This window comes from Venturia canescens, chromosome 3 (genome assembly GCF_019457755.1).
Source record: "Venturia canescens isolate UGA chromosome 3, ASM1945775v1, whole genome shotgun sequence".
NCBI lineage: Eukaryota > Metazoa > Arthropoda > Insecta > Hymenoptera > Ichneumonidae > Venturia > Venturia canescens.
The window spans coordinates 11,888,521-11,908,635 of NC_057423.1; the positions used below are offsets into that span (position 1 = coordinate 11,888,521).

General features: G+C 41.3%; 1 protein-coding gene across 1 annotated transcript; it reads left to right on the plus strand.

Moving 5' to 3' along the window:
• The first annotated feature begins 1,077 nt into the window (after nucleotides 1–1,077).
• On the plus strand, nucleotides 1,078–3,085 carry LOC122407673 (secretory phospholipase A2 receptor-like). The gene is made up of 3 exons (XM_043414030.1): nucleotides 1,078–1,311; nucleotides 1,932–2,150; nucleotides 2,300–3,085. Exons 1-3 carry the CDS (start codon nucleotides 1,122–1,124, stop codon nucleotides 2,590–2,592), a joined length of 702 nt encoding a protein of 233 aa, XP_043269965.1. The 5' UTR covers nucleotides 1,078–1,121; the 3' UTR covers nucleotides 2,593–3,085.
• The last annotated feature ends 17,030 nt before the right edge of the window (nucleotides 3,086–20,115 follow it).

A 20,115-nucleotide genomic window follows, 5' to 3' on the forward strand; every position in this document is an offset into this window, starting at 1 on the left:
TACCGATGCATCCCATTCCCCTCTGCGCCGCCTCGGATGCAAACGGGTATGCGGACCTGCAGTATTTTACATGCGGCTTTGTTTGAAGGTTACTTTTGTGTCAACTGTGGACACCGGTCTCTTGGAAGACGAAGGCTGAAACTGAAGAACCAAGATCTTTAAAGTTGATTGGGTTTCAATAAACGGTTATGATTTTTATCAACTTTTTTATTTTTTATTTTTTATTTTTGTCAAGTTTTGTTCCTCGTGAGCATTTACCCTCATTTTTTGGTTAAAGAATCTTTGGATTTGTATGCGTTGACGATACGTTTGTGTCAAATGATGTGTAACATAATTTTGTAATCAAGAAGAGCTGCGAATTTTTCGATCCGATAATAAATGAGATCCATTGTTCCCTCAAAATGAAAAATGCAGAGAATGTGGGTCGTGTATTAACACGATAAATTGACAGATCATTGTAAGAGCTACGAACTTTCCATGGAGTGTTCCATTTCAAGTTGATTAGTAAGTGTTTTCTTAGTGACTTTCCTTTTTCATCATTCTTTTTGACAATTTCTTTCTCTCGTTGTCCATAATCATTTGATATTTTTGAATCATCGTCGTGAAGATTTTTTCATTTTCTGGTCTCGTCAATTTTTGATTAAACGATGTCGTACGGATGTCAAAAAATTATGAAGTTTCTTTCGGCTAATGAGATTCGAATCGATCCTGTATCTTGATGTCAATTCAATCTCGTTCCCATAACTATCTCATCAAAATTCTACGACAAATTTAGTTTGACTGGGAATATTGGACCGAAATATCATAAATTTTAAAATCTGTTCATGAAGAATCAAATGCAAATGAACGTTTTTTAATTCATTGGAATTTAAGTTGATCGTTCATCCATTAGAACAAACTGGATTTGAGATACAAATGCATTTCAGTATAAACCGCCCCATGTGCGTTGTCTCTAAATATACAAGTAGCCAAGCGTGTTATATTTATCATTATAACAATGATTTCATTGTATTCCGTAATGTCGAGATCATATATAAATGCATGGAAATTTCTCACACGCTCATTCGAACGTAGAATTCTCTGTTGAAATTAACATTATTGACATTGATAACTAAGAATAAATGCACGTTTCGTTTTGCATTCAAAGTATTGCCTTATCGAACATGTTCAATATTTTTATTGCCTTTGTACTTTTGGGGATAAAAATTCACGTCGTTTCGTGCAAACCCGCAGGGAATGATTTGATTGATAAATCCGTGTCGTGTTTACCGTTGATGCCAGCATTGGAAAGCAATGATACCAAAACGCAGAGTGAGTAAAAATTGTCGAGTACCTCGATTTTTGAATGAATTTTTAATTTCAAGGCGACGAGTGCTGAATTTTATTTATTTGATCGCCGTTACAATTGTATTATTTATCAATATGAGATCGTACGTTTTTGGGAATTTTCTCCATCCGTCTCACTCATCGAGTGCATGCGGAACGATTCTTGAAACTCTAATTTTGTGAAGTAAACTTTTTCCGTTTATTCTTTCTATCCAACTATTCAACTATCACTTCAGGCTACATTTTTTTCTAATGTATTACAATACACAAATAAAGTGTTTTTTCCTAAAAAATAAAACATAGCGGGGTGAGTCAGTCATCATTGGTAGGAAGCTAATAATTATTAAAATTGTCAACTATAATTCTGATTGCGTGAGGATGAGGAAAATAACCATGAAAATTTAGTCTCACCGATGATCGTGGGAGAAAGTAATTTGCTGAAGTTTGATAAAATCGAAGCCTTGCAATGATCATTGAGTACATATTGATACTTTGCTCAATAAAATTTTTAATTCGAGTGTCAGAAACTGGGTGATTTTGGAAATAAACATTTGGCCGATTTGAATTGAATTCATGTCTTCAAAATGGTCGATTTTTCACTTTAGACATGCATATGGGTGGTGACAATCACTTCCACGCTGCGCATCAGACATTCTATTTGATCGGACATTCGGTGTGTAAGAACTCGATGGAGTTAAACAGTCCGGAAGGATCCTGTGCCTGTGGAGAGGGGCGATCTATGCGGCCGCACGTTGTGTCGTTAAAACTTCATCTTCAGACGGTAACGTGGAATCAGGCAAGAAAAATTTGCATCGAGGAAGGAGGTGGGTTTTAGCAGAAATTCCATTATGTTAGTGGTCGTGAAAGTCGTTGAAAAAACATCTAAGAAATTCAGAAATTCTTAAAAATTTATGGCTCAAAGTTTGAACAAAAAGATCATCGATTGTGATTTTAATCGAATTTCCATTCTAAGGACACCTGGCGATAATCAGAACGGACGAAGAGGAGAAAATAGTACTGCAGATGATGACCGATAAATCGGTCGATACTGCGTGGCTAGGACTGCACGATGTATTTGAAAATGGCGTTTGGATTTCCATCTTCGATGAGCCTGTCGACCATATCGGTTGGTCCAAGTGGTCCACCAGATTTTCTCCCAACCCATCGTCTGACCATTGCGCAACCATCTTGAGAACTGATGGTGCCATGACCGATCATGATTGTGCATCGAGAATCCCCTTCGTCTGCAAAGCTTCAATTACGTAGAAGATCCCAGCTAATTTATAGTGGAAGTTATAAAAATCGCAGTTAAAACGTAACTTTTACTTTTTATATGATTTTATCCTGGTTAATTATGGGTGCCAATTGTATTAATTTTTATTCATACTTCACTGAGAATTATCGATCATAAATGAATATGGATCTGACGATCAAACGAATGGTAGTATCGGTAAGGAATCAGTAAGAGAGAATCAGAGGGGGGTGATGTCGGGGGCTAGGAAGAAGCTTGAAAGGTCGCAATAAAAATAGACTAACCCAAAACGTTCAGAATCTTCACCCGAGTTAATTCGTGATAAATATCAGATCAAAATTGCTCAATAAAAATGGACGTAGCGATGTGCCACGTCGTAACAAAAATTCTGGGGTAAAGTTGACCCCATGATGGAAATGTTTGAGGACTATACGCAATATGAAAAAACTGCACAAAATAAGATACAGAAAAATAATCATATTTGTGAGTTCGGGGAAAGATGTGACCGAGATCTCTTCGTGACAGAGACACGAGGCAAATAAAATAGAGATACAGAGCAATGGAGGTTGATAGCGCTTAGGAGATTGCGAAAAATAGGGAGGGCAGGAGCGAAAGGGGCGTCACATTGAGCAGCAACTCACCTCGAATGTCCAGAAATGCTGCAGCATATCGAAGGGAAACGGATACGGAAAAGAGCGAGAGGAAAGAACACAGCAGCCTTATAAAGTAGCCCGACTACGATTTAATCCGAAATTTATTTCCTCCATTAGTAAGGGCTTGTCTCGACGGCCAAGCGTGAGTGAGAGGCTGACGGCGACAGTCTTCTCTCGTGGGAGCGTCGGAATGCAAGCCGCCACGTTACCATCACCAATGCTGGAGAGTCCGCGAGCTGCGCGTTGCTGACTCGGTTGGATCGGTGCATCTCTCTGCACACTCCGCAACGACAACCGGAGAGAAAGAGATGCGAGAGATCGAGTCATGGAGGACGACAAAGATCCCGCACACCAGTAGATTATGACTCCTATATCGCCATCTTTATTATATCCGAACGGGCCTGGGTATCTGGGCTCGCGTGGTCGCCTTTGACAGGCGCATCTGTTCCTTTTTTTTATCTCGAATGTCCTCTTACTCTTCTCGCTCCCCTCCTTCCCCTCTCCGATGCCCCGCTCTATACGATATATAGCGATCCATAGTTGTCTCTCTTTCTGCACTCTCTGCCTTACGCGATCTTCTCAACTTATTTTTCTCTCGATACTCATACTTATTCCACCTTATTTCCTTGCCCGCTAAATTTTTTTCATATCAGCCTATAATGCCAGGATTTCAGAATTTTTTCGCACAAGATACTCCCCGACTAAAAAAAAAGAACCACGTTCTTCGTAAACACTGTAATAATTCATAATTATGTGATGACAAGTGCTTTAGATGTGCTTGTTAATTATTTCGGAGAATACGAGAGCACGGAATTCAACAACTTTTCGGTAACCACGACGATTCGAGTCTCGGAAAGTACCCGACATCGATGCCACGACGACGAAGAAATCTGTTCGTTGACAAAAGTGTTCTGTAACCACGGACATTTTTTTTATTTCCTGAATTCTGAGGTCTGTAGCTGGTGCTAATCAATTGGGGGAGACAAAAAACCAGGGTAAACTAGGTCCGTAGTAGGTTCATAGTAGGAAAAATTATGCTCATTACATCGATAGAAAGCGATGCTCAACCATGATCACTTCGCACACGGATTAGATTGATACGCGTTACTAGATAAAGGAGTGATAATGAAAAAAGGAAAAAAGGTACGTTGACTCTTACGAAAGGAGCAGTGCAAAAGGTAAGGAGAAGAGCAGCAGCACGCACTGTGGTCCGTCGTGTAAGGATGAGAGATGAGAGCGCATTACGTAGGTCGTAGACTGAGGCGCTGCGTAAGATACGCATCGCATCGCCTCGTTCACGGACAAATTGGTCTCTTCTCCTCGTCCTTTTTCCTCCTTGCTTTTCTTGCTTCCTCCTCCGCTTGTTCGGGCTCGGTAGTTTCGTTCGAACGCCTTCCTCCGAAGGGAGAAGAGCTCCACGAGAAGTTTACGTGGCACGTTACACTCGAGAGTAGGGGTTTGATGTCTTAGTCACTCGAAAGCAGATCTTCCTCACTGAGTCAAGCATGCATTCTTCCCAGTCTAAACTTTTGTCCTTACGTTTCGGTTGGAACCTTTGAGGAAGCGGAATAAAGCGGAATTGGGTCACTGAGACCAAAACTCACTGCAGAAATATCCATTGTTCGAGATCAAACACCCTCTGCTTGCTTCATGACGCCTTTGCTCTGTATTTGATGATCGAATGGCTGCATCCACCGGGGGGGGAATGAACCAGTAAAATCCGAAGTCACCGTGGCAGATAAACGCAAAATGGAATAAGGTTTGATACACTCGAATGCTTATTCTGATCGGATACGTCTTTTGCTAAGGTTTCGAATCAACGAAACGATTTATTGCTAACGAGATTTCTCTAAGCATCGGAAACGTGGTGCTCCTATTGGAAAAGCAAGCTAACAGCTGCTCTTCGTTTCACTGCGATGCGCACTCATTCATTCCCTTGAGCAACCCTGTCATTTGAAACGATACAGAAGCGTTACCGCTCGAGTCAAGTGACAGTTCGATATCCCAAGTTGCAGCGTAGAAGTTTCAGGAGAGTGCATTACGACGACTTAACGATCCACAGTTCGTTAACTGCAGGTACAGTGATACGTTGTTTCTGTTGAAGCTCTCATCCAAAGAAGCATGCACATTCGTTTTCACCTGCACGCGTTACGTATCAATGTATGTGCACAAATGTACACACGTAACTCTGTAACACATACAGGTATTAGCACACTAGCCATAAATCAGATTCTCGTGAGATAGCCGGTGCTAGCTGTTTCTCTCCGTTGAATTTTATCGGGCGTACCACTACCACGTGCTAATTAAACTGACGTGAAATAATCGCGCTCGTTTCACGATTGATCGTTGATCGGCTACGTTCCCCGAGTTCCTCTTTTCCCTTTTCACATCCTCTACCTCCTTCTTTTTTCTTTCCAATTCCTACGCCACCTTCAGTTATGCAATTCTCTATTCATGATGGAAATTTCTCCTCCCTTCATTCCTGGTCACGCCTTCTGGATTTATAATTCTTTTTGTGATTTCAAGATCGCAATGGAGTCTCGTGATCCAATCATGAATTTCAACACTTTCGGAACGAGTTTCAGATGTCATTTGAGCAACTTTACCGGAGTTCTGTCGTTACGTTCGTTGACCTCTTGTCATCGACGGCACGATTAAAAGAATTCTTATTTCATTGTTTGCAGTTCCTCCCAAGCACATCCTGAGCTATACGAATGTGCAAGAATGGAAATTACTGATAATTCGATGCATTCATAACCTATCATTCAAAGTGTCAATCTGGCATGATGATCGTCCAAATGTGAACTCACTCACTCAGCCCCTTTGGAGAACACTTTCATAAACAAACTTTTTTATCGGCGAAGATTTTTTTATCAACGACTTTTAAAATATATGGACACTTCCATCTTCGTACTATATTACATTCTTGAGGATGGAGATAATTGCATACACCTGGTAGGATGGATGTATGTCGGGCGGAACCACGCTATCTCACGTCCCTTCGCAGTTGTTTCACGCCTACCAGGATCCAAAGACCCTCAACTTATACTCTATTGTCTATGGGTCGTATGGTTATCGACCGGACTGGCCTGAGAGTCACTATAGATCTTCGAGGGATGGCCTGAAGTGCAAAGCTCGATCATAAGGAGCGATTCGATAACAGTTTTTTAACCCGTATGTATACGAGAGTGCCTTTTCTACTTGATTTGTAATGACAGTTTAATGATAACTATTCTCTGACTGTTTTATCCTTATATAATTACCAGATCAAACGCGTCTGGTATAGCATTAAGGTTCTTGTTGAAAAATGTTTGAGGTGGATAAAAATTTTTTTTATATTTGTTGATGAATATCTCCTGAATGTACTGTTTCAAGGAAAACCGAGATTACCGAAATCATTTTGGAGAAATTAAATGTCGAAGTTGAGTAAAAATTTCATACCATTGCATCGGTTGAATGGGACGAAGTCGTTACCTTCACACTTTTTTGTTTACATCAATCTTATTAATGAAGAAATTCATTTGAAAAACGACTGTTCGGACGAGGACGATATATAGAATAATTTTACTGAAAAGAACAGATAGTTTATTGATTTAAAAGACAAGAAATCTGCATCGAATCCAACAGCTGAGTACGAGGAAATCACGCAACGTTTTATTTCAACGAAATTTTCAATTACCGAGAATAAATTTTCCATAAACCGTAAACGATTAAAATGAACGTATTTCTGAATAATAAGTAATATTATCATTCACACACTTGAAAATTTTCGTTCATCTGAACGAATAGTAATCATTCAGTATCTATAAGGTGGCATTGCTAAAGTCACTCAATGTATTAGCATAGGAGCTTCACCTCTGACCCCACCCTCTAAAAAGATTCAGCAACATCCTTAAATGTGTATCGAAGTTCAGCATTGTTGATTCTTCACAGGAAATGAATTGACTAATTTCTTGTTGTTCTGACCGTCGGTACCTGGAAAGTACTTTCGTGGTTGGTCTTCCAATCGGTATATTTATTTGAAAAACTAAGCATCAACACTCTTGCTGTTAACCGAACTTCCGATATGACCCGTGACAGTTTAAGCAGTTACGAGTACCGTGTCATCAAGTTATCAGCATAACATCGAGTGGTCGAGAAGCGAGAAGCCGGGAACGAAAATTCGGGTGAAATAGAAAAAAAACCACAAAGACCATCTCATTCTGCTCTTCTACCATCGAGGAGCTAGTATTTATAGCTCCATTAAGGTCGAGCTAAATCATCGGCCAACCGCTGCAACTTTGTGTTGTATATCTACCGTAAGCCGGCCGAAAAGGGAGCAAGGGGGGGGGTGCCTAGAAACTGAATAAGTGGGAAGAGTACTGACCGATCCAATACTTTCATAAGGATCGCTCGAACCTTTGGGGTAATATTTTGTACCTACATCGAACGACCAGGGAAGCACACCATCCCTCTGACCACTTTGACGTTGCTGTATTTCAAGTTACTTTGATAGCGGATTGAATAAAAAACAATGGAAAACGTTACCCTACTGCGAGGCTCAAAACAAAAGAGAATAAAGTGATAAGACCTTGAATATTTCATTTACCGTGCATTATAGATGTTTTGATCAACTGGATATTTTTGATCACTCGAATAGAATTTCATCACTGATACGAAGCGTCCTATAAAAGTATTTTCCCTCATGATTTACAGTTATCGGAGTAACAAAACAAAAAACATGCCACCACGCATGCTTGGGTCACTCAACAATTTTTTGTTCATTATCAACTTAATCATTAATATTTCAAAAAAATCAATGCTCTGGTAAGAAGAAGAAATTGAAATGAAAGTATGGAAAAATATGTGACTTTAAAATGCTAACATGAGTCTGTAATTTTCTTGCAGTCAAAGAAATCTCGAGTGGTATAATATCAACAGGAATGAATCATGAAAAAGGAAAATGCAGATAAAGCAGGATATTCTTGACGTACATTCGAAAAAAAGAATGAGAACCATTAAGGAAATAGTTACCATCGAAGCTTTCAGCGTCGTCGAGAGTTCTAGAGATAAGAGAAAGGCTAATGAACGCTGACGCCCTGACACGATGCTGTCCGCTGACTGCCATCACCTCTATCGCGCGTCCACACAGGTCCAGTCACGAGTTTCGAAAAATCGTTGACGTGTATACACGTCGACTCGTAGCTGCTGCTCCGCAGTCGTCTCAGTTCGTGAATTTTACACATGCTGGTTCCTCGCTGCGATGACAGTCCACGAGTTGGTGACTGCACACGGAGATCCTATTTCATCCACTTGCGTCTGTGAATGAATGCAGCATCGTGGTCCATCACCAGCAGTTTGTGTGTATCTGTTTATTCGCGTATGTCCTTAAGATCCATGCAGGATCCACGTATAGGGTGTCTTGGGACAAATACTCATCAACGTTAACAGAAATTTGGGATTTGCTGGGACAGCAAGTCGTCCAATGTCCAAACCACTGACAAAGTCGTTCCTTCATTTTTCTTGCCTGGTCATTGATGGCTACATTAATGTTCTCAGTGTTTTTCGTAACATCAAAATTCAGTATTTGACTCATTGAAATCCCAATTCAATACAATGCTCATTTTGCTTTTGAAATACATTCGTGCCTTCCCTGCCATCCTATAACAGTGTCCCTCGCTCCCTCTAACTTGTTCTTTTCACTATCAAGAGACGCGGTAGCAGCTCGACGCAAGTATCAAAAGCCAGAACCGAGTATGCCGGTTTTATGACGTCACATCAATTCCAAATTGCTCCAACGAAAATTTTTTTTATTACATCTCTACATTCGTGATGATGTTTGACGGGTCACCCTATACATCCACAGTGGTTAGATAGTAGAAACAGGTATATATGTAACACGCGAACATGTGTTGATCGGCAGAGAGGTCCGGGTATGCGCGTCGCAGAGGAGACGCGCGTCGAGTGAGTTTAGCCGATGTACCTTGGAGTAAATGTAGGTCGTAATGTATGCCGCTGACACGGCCGCCCTGCTCGATGCCATCGCCAACACTAAACAACCTGATGGACCGCGATATCCTGCCACCGGCGTGTCACCGGGACGAATCCTCATCCTTTCGTTTCCACATCCACCAGCTCCCAATCCTCGCGCTCACCCCACATCTTCCTTTTCTCGTTTCGTTCTTCTCTCACCAATACGTGCACCTAATGGACCAAAATGGCATTTTTGCGTTTTCAATTCTTACAATCCAAGGCCCATGTATACTCTGGACTGTTATCCTATATCATTGAAATTTATGAAGCTTGTTGCTGCTCCGAGAGTCCAATTACTGGAAGACGTATTAATTTCATGAGGCATTAGAGAATCATCTGCTCTTGATAGCTTGCATTATACCCTTAAGATACTCGATCTTCGTCGTTAATCTTTCCTGTTATGTCATGGGAAACGTCTGATTATTTTGTGGTTTAATTCGAATTGCACTGTGACAACTGAAAGTGTTTTTTCAACTTCTATTTAATCCAAAATAACAGTGGCACTACTACAAACTAGAAGTTTTTGGCTATTTCAGAATCGTTCCAAAGCATCATTCACGAAAACTTAATTAAAATTCTTTTAGTGTTTTGTCGAAAAAGCAACGAGTTTGAAAATTTGCTTTCCCTCGTTTTACACACTTCCGTGTCACTGCAATTGAGTGCGATGTTTTCTTCTGGCTAATAACCCTGGATTACTTGTTCTATTATGACAGGGCGAACCAAATATTTTAATTTTATCGTTCGAAGATAATTTGCACTCAAATTTCTAACAATAATCCGAAATTTTGTTCGAAGACACAAACCTTGATAGCAAACAATGCGTTTTTCATGTTTCCACGATTGAAAAGCCATGAATGTGATTTTGTCTGATATAGTTATGAAAACTTTAAGTATGTTTGAAACCCATTGTGCGAGGAATTAAATTGCTATGCTTTGTTGCTGGGAATAATTTTTTCATCACAGAGAATTTTTTTTGGACTGCTAGTATGATGTCCCTGTAGATTAGGACTACTTTGTATATGACCCATAACTTATAAGGTACACATAGTCCTATCAAGCATGTTTATGATTGTCCGTGAATATCCACAGTTCGATTTCGCAGGTCTCGAAACCAGTTATACGAAAAATATGGAAAAATAACACGATCACTGGCAATCCGGTACTTAATAATCGTGATATCGAAACATTTTTTATTCGCTTATATATATTTTATTTCTTGGAACTTTTTACAGGAGTCCGTTTGACGTAGTCCACTTTGTGTATATTTATAAACGCATATTTATCGTAGAGCATATCGAGCACTTACAAAAGCAAAGGAATATAGGCTACGATATTGAAAGAATCCCTTTTCTCTCCTGCTTATGCGCACAGCCTTTAGCCGCAACGTGTCTCTTCGATCCAAGAATCCCAACATTTACAAATGTTCAGTGTATGCGCATCCAGAGATCGTAACATAAAAATCTTATTTTATTCAAGCACGTTGACTCGTCCACGAGTATTTATCGTTGGGCATTCCCCGCCGGACGTAAGTATGTTGGTTTGTCCGCCATGTCTCTCGCCCCGTTAATAATGTCCTTAATCCCAAGGCTCGGGGATTTCTTCGGAGAGCGTGCGAGCGAGCTTTTTTGCATACCATGGACGCGCACATTCTCAACAACTGTCTCGGACACGTTGAACCGTACTCTCAATCGAACTGTATTTATATCACTGATTTTCGCACCACTATCCAAACTTCAATATTATTGGAACCTTTCGCCTTTATTTTTAATTCACTCAAGCTAATTTTCCCCCATACTTTCGCATGAATCATCGTATTATTTGTATTGAAATAATCAGTCCACAGTATCTTCATTTTTATTTTAACATTATCGGTAACACTGAAGCATCAAATTTATTTAGAAATCGAACATTGTTTGAATGAATAATCATACGATTGAAGAACATTCCAGTACACGTTTCAAACATTTCGAGATATTTTAAGGCTCTTGTCAATTCCGCAGAATTGAATTTAATTCGAAAAAGTCGATGAGATTATCGAGAATATTCATAAAGTAAAAAGTTCAAAGGTCGAATGTTTTTTCGTTGTTATGACACTCTCTCCTCTCCGTATTTGCATTCAATGAGAAATGAAGGTGAGGAACTTGAATCGTAATGGAGTTCGCGGCTGAAAGAAAGGATCGAAAGAACCAAGGAGGCATTGGAGGACAAAGGTATCCAAAGGTTTCGAGTGGTTTTATGCGTGAAGGGGGTGTAGTAATGAGTGTTGCTACACGCTACGGGGCTACATGCCTAAATTTATACAAATTAATTAAAAGCGAGTGTAACGATGCTGGACGCTCTAATTACCCGATTCTCCAGTATGACAAGAGTACCCTCATCGGCATCTACAAAGGGGCACCAGAGGTTGGAAATCTGAGCGGCGGCGAAGGTGTCGGAGTTATGCCCCTTGTCCCTTCCTCCCACTTTTGTCCGTATTCCCATCGCCTTTCTCCGATTCTCGGAGGCCGAACGACCCCTATAGCTATCTAGTAACCCGAAGGATCTTCACCCTTCCGCGTATTAGCGTTCAAACCCTGCGTGTTCTTTGTCGGTGGTTCTTCTCAGCTCTGCTTTTCTCAGTTTCCTTGTACCAAAGTCTTTCTGTTACGTGGATGCTGTACTTTCGTTGCCGGCTGCATAGAGCAGCGCTCAATACAGTTTCTCGAGATTCTGCTGCTGCCAGCGTTGTCGAAAGAAGAGAGAGGGAGAGAGAGAAGGAGGGTCGTCGAAAAAAACGAGAACACCAGAGAGTCAGAGACAGAGAGAGAGGCAAAGGGCGGGGGGGGGGGGGAGATACAAAGAGATTGAGGAACGAAGATAGACGGCTACAGAAAACACGGGAACGACTAGAAGGGGCTTACCATGAGTGAATGAGAGAAGGAAAGAGTGAGAACGTCGAAGAATAGGTGCCGGAGGGAGACGCAGACAGAAAGATAGGCAGACAAACAGAGAAGGAGGACTTTCAGGTTACCACCAAGACAACCTGAGCTAAACAGCCATCTAAATGCATCCGAGGTGGCGCTCACTGCCATTACCGCTGATGGACGCTTATTGACGCACGCCCTGCCAGCGAAGCCCGAGCGCCAAAGCTGTGGAAGAGCCAAAGCTAGATTTTCTCCCTCTGTCCTCTGGCCTTCTATGTGTAACCCTCCTCAGACGATTCGAGACCCCCGACTCCCCCCTTTCGCCCCGTCTTAACCCCACACCGAGCTTCAACATTTTATCAGTCTGCGTCAACCCCTCTCGTACTCCCCCACCTACCGCCCTCGAACCCTCTAGAGCCACTGAGAAACAACGTCGACGCGCGCGAAAAGCGAATCGAGGAAACGTCCTTGTTTCGTCCTTATCCTCGAGCTTCTACAATTCCCCTACCAACTTGAACAAACGCTTCTCCTAAAAATGAATCAGACGTACTTTCTCAACAACTTGATGCTGCAACTTGCTTAACTTGACACTTTGTGCTTTCGAATTATGAAAATTTCATTAAATCCTACTATATTCCCATAAACATTTGTAGTTGTGATGGCAAATTTTTTTACAATTGCAAGCTGCTTGATCATCATTTAGATTATGACATTGCTCCGGAAATAAATCAAACCAGGTGGGTTTCAAAGTTTTAGCCCAGCTTTTTGAAGCCCTTTGGAATTTTGTTTCTTCGAAATACTGCAAAATACTTGAGCGCGAACAATGAAATATTGTTTTCAGGATCCGAAACCTGTTCGCTCGCTACCGTTTTATCAAACCATTTTCACATGTGTTTCGTTACCGATAATTTGCTACGACGACTGCAGCAGTCCAATAATGTGATTATACCGCCAAAGCTTTTCTATCTCAGGGAACAGTCGAATCAGGAGTTGATTGCTAGTACTGCCATTTCACGTGGCAGAGGACAAGTATGAGTTCCCATTTTCGAATGACCAAAGCCGTTATCCGGGGGCGGGGACGCGAGGGGTTCCTTCCAGCTTGCTTTTTCTAGCCCCCATTTTCTCGTTTTTTCTCCGTCTCCGTTACTCCTTGCTTCTCTAATTCTCCCGTTCCGTTATCCATCTCTTTCCGTCTTTTCTCTTTTGATTTTCTATCCTTGACTCCGTTGGAGCGCCTTCAACGCGCCAGGATTATCACGTTATTTATGCGGCAATAATAACGAGTTAGTGTATGCGCGGGATGTGCTTTATATCCTTGCAAGCCATTAGGGTTAATATAGCAGGGGTGTCTCGTCTTCGTCGCTCTTCAATGTTTTATCATATCTTTTTCTCTCTCTATCATTCTCTCCCCTCGCCTATCACGTTTTCCCTCGTTTTCTCCTGTCTCTTCCAACCTCTCACATCCGTTCAGTATCATTCTCTCTCTCTCTCTCTCTCTCTCTCTCTCTCTCTCTCTCTCTCTTGCCTCTAACTACACTCCCTCTATTTTCCGTCTCCTGTTTTAGATACCGTGGTGTTCAGGGACTGAAAATTCACCGAGTACGACTATCCAACTGCACAATGTATTAAGACAAATGGCTAGTACCGGCCGGTCATCTCGAAATAGCATCAACTATTTCTCTAGCTGGTGTCAACTATCCAAGCAAGGATTAGCAAAGGGGCATATCACGATGAAAGGCGGCTCAGAAATCATTAGAATCTCGAGGCAATGACCAGTCTCCGAGTCATTCACTCTCCAAGTACGTACTTCAAGCTTCTAATGTCTTTTGAGTGAGTCCGACTGTGTTCCTCGGTGCTGGAATGTTGTCTATGAAATGGGTAAAAATTAACAGCGTCGCATATTTGAGAATTTTTTCCTCAATTGGAATGATATGGAGCATCAATGGGTAACGAAAGAAACAATATTTTAGTTCAGTGTCACGGGATGCCAAAGAGATAAAGGAATCTTCAATGTGTCACATTCCGGAAAGATTTCAAGTGAATTAAGTTAATATCGATGTGAATCTGCGGGAAAAATAAAACGAAAAAGGGAAAGTATAAACAAGTAGAAATAATTCACAGCATCCGGATATGTTGCGATTCCAATAAAACTTTGTTAAAAAGTGACGGTATCAGCGATTGCGATAGACGAAAATAATTAACGTGTGAGGTTAGAATAATAAGAAAGCGGGGAAACAACGAACGAGAATGACAAATGACAAAGATGGCAACGCAGAGATAGAGAATAATAGAAAAGACGATTTTTCGTGCTATATGCACACGGAGGGGAAACGATTCTATACAAACGTGTTCCATACGTGGTTGATTTTGTACGTAAGCCCGGGTGAGTAAACGAGGACGGGTAAAACGAGTGGCAGGGAAAAGAGAGATGGGAAAATGAGAGTAAGAAAGAAAAAGTACAAGATTTCCGTCTCTGTTTCTCGTGGGGATGGAATAACGTTGGAAAACGAGAACGCCGCGGAGCATTCTGCTCGAGAGCTATGCCCGCTTGCGAGCTCTGCTGTTGTTCGATTCGGGCCGCGCGGCCGACGAGAATACGAACGGCCGAATTATGAAAATGACTGTGTGACGCGGCACCCACCCTTACCTAGAAGAGATAGCTTCGAGCAATAAACATACCCCCTTTCCCCTTTCCGAGCACAAGCGCCCTCATTCCGCCCCCGCCGCCGCCTCCTTCCTCGATCTCTCACTCTTTCTCCCTTCATTCTGGATGCTGTGCGTCCCCGCTGCCGCTCTTTCATCCTTCTTCTCCTCTCCTTCTCCCGCCTCCTTTTTCCACTTCTCCTCGTTCCTTCTCCTCTTTGCCATCAACCCGGGGATAAGGACTGGGCAAATCGTGATGTGCGCGACCATTCGAGAATACGGCAAGGTTGGATACATTCTGTCGCGTACTTCTTTCTTCTCGTGTCAGCTTCCACTTGGATCTCTCCACCTTTTATTTTTCCCGGCTACCGCGCATCGCAGCCTCTCGATTCGGTAACCCGATTTTTTCTTTCTGTATATACTTTTGTCCACACTATTTTTATTTGAGCGTGCGTTATCAGTCTCCGATTTATTGCTGAAATATTTTCGTTTCGTTGAAAATTTTTAAGCCGGCATGTTTTCATGGGCGTTGATCTATATTCATGAAGCTTGTGACTTGCCATTTACAATTTACGCTTTTGAATCTCTTTTCTCAATCATTCGCGTTTTTCCAACGGTGAATTCGCTTTCATCATTGGAATCGCGCGCTTGATCGTCACTGAAAACTCGGTCTTTGTTGACTTTTTAAAAGACCGTTGATGAGGTGCCTGGCATAAGCGCCTCTCGCGGCTGCACTTAAGTTTATTCCCATTACCAGCGGAGAACTTGGGTAGATTCCGATTGCATCAACTGCGGGTCTCCGGTCTTGCTCCGTCCTCCCGCCAAGACGATGCGATGAGACCAAAGCCACGGATTGCACATTGCAAACGTTTCGAAATTTCGATTTTGCAAAGCGCACAACTGATCGCTTCAAAGCATTTCGGTTGTGCCAAAAATGGAATAAATAAACTCAAATTTCTTGATTCAGACTCGTGGTATTTTGACTAAGGTGGATTCGGGTTGTTGCGAAATTTAGAACTTCTGAGATCTCGTTATCAGGGTTGCCCATCAGAATCATCAAATCAGATCACATTATCGCATTGACAATTAAAATCGACAAGAATTTTCGATCACAAAATGGAGTGAAAGCACAAATGACAAAGTTTGTCAAACATTATAAGCTTCCGGAAGAGGAAACTTCATAAATACGTCGAATCGGGGATGCAGCTTAAAAATGGACCAATTTTTTTGACTATTCGTTATCACTTAACAATAATTAACACATAATTTGCATGGGATATCATTTCGTATGATAAAAAATGTGAAAAAAAATTAGTGCAGTTTTGAGCTGCAGCCACGATTCAACATACTTACCGAAAACTTCAATGTTAGCAATTTCCTTTTCGGAAACTCGGAATAATATTGTACATTGTTCCACAAACGTGTGTTTTTACATGCTCGGAAGACGAAGCAATTGTTGTTATTGGATTATTCCAGAAGTTATTGAAGTAATTTCTGTAAACCGCAGAGTTAACTTGTGAGCACGAACGTGCTGTAAAGGTAATAGAGTGAATCAGCCAGCCCCGAATTAACCAGCATTTGTATTCATAAAAAATGTCCACTCTGAACTGGCCAGCTTCATTATAAAACGAAAAAAAGAAAATAAACATATTTATGAATGCGTATATTTGGAAAAATGTTTGTACGTAAAGATTTGAATTGGGAACGTTGTGCATTCGCATCGTAAAATCTCTCTCTATAGATCGATGCTGTTATATATAAATGTATGCATTTGCATAGATATATTCAGTATCTGGCTATAGAATGACGTGCACCTGACGCGATCATGACGTATTTCCTGTGGATTACAAGGGACAAGCTATTCTCGTTCGGTGATGCGTGTGAGAATGTGAGTGAGAGCGAGTAACCACGGAGGGCCATTCGTCAACCCTTTGGGTCGCGTCTGTCCGTCAGTCAATCGTGTCACGCATCAATCGGTATTGACTGGCCTCGCTGCAGCCCATTTTCGTCGTGTCTCAGTCGTTCAATGTCCATCGCTCCATCCATCGATCTCTCTCGTTTGTCAACCAGTCGGTTTCTCTCGCGCTTTCCCTGCTCGAAAGCATAATCAGTCTGTAGTATTGCTCGCGCAAACACCAGCAATCATCGATCCTCACGTTATTACGCTCAGCTTGCTGAATTTCCACCCACCACGCGATAAATGGGCATGGACCGCTGCGTATTTTTTCACTGGAAAATGCTAAAGACCTCATGGATGTGACCCATGAAAAAAACGACTGCAGCGATATTTCAATTCCATTTTCTATCTACCAAACATATCTGAAAATGGTAGACACTTGGATTCCGAAGAGTTATCGAAAGTATGAAAATCAGAAAAAATCGAAAAGTACAATTAGCACGTTCTTTGGCTCCGAATTATGATATAAAATATCGTTTTCAAGCATTTTAATAATTCACCAGTCGCGAAAGCGGCTCGATACCAACAATCATATGTGGCTCACTTCTATCGCTTGTTATAATTAATTGACTGAGCTTATACAAAGCAAATTATTGAAACATCAAAATTTCATGAAAATATGAAAATAACCGAAAAATCATAGCACGAGATTTTTCCTTTTTTCACGATAATTTGTTCATCCACGGTTGAAGCGATTCTCTCCGAATTCTTCGTGCGAACGTAGATGAAAGGACAATTGTGCTCAAACATATGAAGTAGATTTTCATAATATATATTAGCGATTGTTTCTCTCAATTGAATTATCAAGTGAACATTATTATTATTGTTGTTATGATAACTGATTATAACAAAGGACATCGGTGAATTGGGCAGAATAAAATAGTTGAATATGGAAAACGCTTTTGGGTATTAATTACCCATGTATCGAGTGTATATGGGGAGTGGAAAGTGGTGGGAGGAAAATGTGCGATAGAGGGCAAACGCATTTGAGTAGAATCGGTTTTGATACGGTTGGAAGTCGATTGTAGAGAAATTTCCGGTCGGACGAAACCTCGATGGCGCCGTACGTATACGTATATTTGAACTAATGCCTATATGCATACGTATGGAGCACAAAAGTGGTCGAAACTCTCGAGGCACCGTAGCTATAATTACAATCGATACGTCGACCCATCGAATCGTACGTAGCCGTCGCTACAAATGAATGATCATGCTGCGGTTAACTGGCATCTGTTCCCAACGTGCTCCGTACTCTATCCGCGCGGTGTACGAAAATCCCCTACACGGATCGGATCCTTCAGCCTCCCCCTGGGTCCCTTTTCCCCGGTTCATACGTGATCCAGTGGTCCCGGGGTTGCTCACGCCTAGCCCAGCTCGCGAGCGATGCAGAAAACGTAAATCTTTTTTCCAGCCAAAACTTGATGGACAGCGTTCATACGCTAATTGCTGATTTTTCCTTTTTTCATTTTTTACTCTTTTCACTTTGTTTTTTTGTTTTTTGTTTTTTTTTTACTTTTCGAGAACGATAGAACGAGCAACGAATTCAACAGGTGTCGCGGTGGGTCGAGGCAAACTTTTATTTGTGCTCGAGAGAAAGTGGAGCCGGTTGGAGTGAGGATAAAACAGACAAGGGAGGAAATACAGTGTAGTGGAGGAAAAAAAACGCAAGCGCGAAGGAGAGAGGGTGGAAAAATTGTTGAGTGAGGGGAAGAGGCGCAGAATAGCCGAGAGAGGAAACTCGCGGAGTTGAGCAACAGCGACTAGCGGTGGAGCGGGTCTATTAGTTTGCCCCGAAAAAACACGACCCCACGACCGTCCACTTTCAACCCTCTCTCTCCCCCTCTATTTACCTGTATATCTATGTGTGTATGTACACACCCGTGTATTGCCCTCGGTATACACGATCGCGTCCCGTTCGTTTGTATGGTCGATTTTTTTCTACACGCTGTTTCTCTTTCTTTTTTACATTGGCTTTTTTCGTTTGCTTGTTCGACTGGCTCATCTGGACACGCCGACGGACGTAATTGCTGCGCCGAAGCGTTTAATCGGAGTTGCTCGATTTCGGTCTCTGTACATAGCTTTTTTGTTTTTTAGCTTTACCGTTGCAACCACACGTTTCTACTGATATGATGGCGTTTAATATCGGACGAGCAGGGAAATATGAATTCTCGACTGTAAAGATATCATATTGTTGGCGTTCGATGACGATGTAATTGATCTATCGCAAATTATTGCCACGGCTATCATCTTTTTTATTTCTTTTTCGTTCGATCAAGTGCGGTTACCATCGATAATGGATTATGAGAAACGTCAAAAATTTGTATCGATTGCAAAAAATAAAAGGAAATTTGTAAAATACTTACCAGATATTCAGATGTTCCCGAGATATCAACGTGCTTCCGAAAGCCCACATTATTTTTCGAATGTGTCTGACAGAGCGAGACAATGCTTTGCTCTCCTCGTTTATTTATGACGCTGAAATTTTACTGATTAGTATCGCGTGAACTGCACTAATGCCTTGTATCGTAATTTATCGATTTAAGCGGGAGCTTTTACTCTGTCTCATGCTTTCCCGCTCGGTGCGTGCCGCTCGATTGAACCAACCGGCAGTGCCATGACTATTCCAGTACACCTCCGAATATATGCCATAAAATCCGAGTGAAAAATACCTGAAAGATATATTTAACGAGAGTAGTTCCGATTAATCAACCCTCGAAATCAAGGCAATTTGGTACTGTAGTACTCGTGTAATTTAACTTTGCTGAATGGAACAATAAAAACGTCAGTTTCATGTTTCAAGCCGTCAGGCGTTTCTACGGTACAGCTCAACGTTTCGAGTTAATATCCTTTGAATCGTTGATTGAGAAGCTTAACGGGTAAAAATGACTTTGATTTCAATAATAATTTGTTTACTGGAGGAAAACTTTATCGCAATTTTGATGGAATACAATGGGTTCACTAAATTATGACGAAACAAGCACCGAAGAAACTTGTACATTGCGCTGTCATGTTTGAATTTTTTATTCCGTTCACCTTTCTGAGAAGTAATTTTCCCAAGACTGAACTCCTCCGTTGTGGAAATTCCTGTAACGAATAGCGAGTAACGAGGAGGCGAGAGAGGAAATAATGAAGAGTGTACAGTTTTCTAAATTGTACACGTCCCAATAAATTTATTTTTATAAAAAATTTCAATTCTACTTCGTGCAATTGAAAAGCTAATTTGTTGTACTTATAGTAACAGGAATGATTTAAAGGCACTTGGTTCTTTTCCATCCCCTCGTGTTTTTATTCTCATCGAAATTCCCATGCAGGGAGAACTCACGAGATCTCATAGATTTAGATGAGGATAAAAAGAAAGGGTTGTGTAAA

Excerpts from the sequence above, each read along its gene's own strand:
- LOC122407673 (XM_043414030.1), top strand. The coding sequence starts at position 1,122 with ATGCACGTTTCGTTTTGCATTCAAAGTATTGCCTTATCGAACATGTTC. Across the intron at positions 1,312-1,931 it reads CAATGATACCAAAACGCAGA|ACATGCATATGGGTGGTGAC; the intron begins GTGAGTAAAAAT and ends TTTTCACTTTAG. Across the intron at positions 2,151-2,299 it reads AATTTGCATCGAGGAAGGAG|GACACCTGGCGATAATCAGA; the intron begins GTGGGTTTTAGC and ends TTCCATTCTAAG.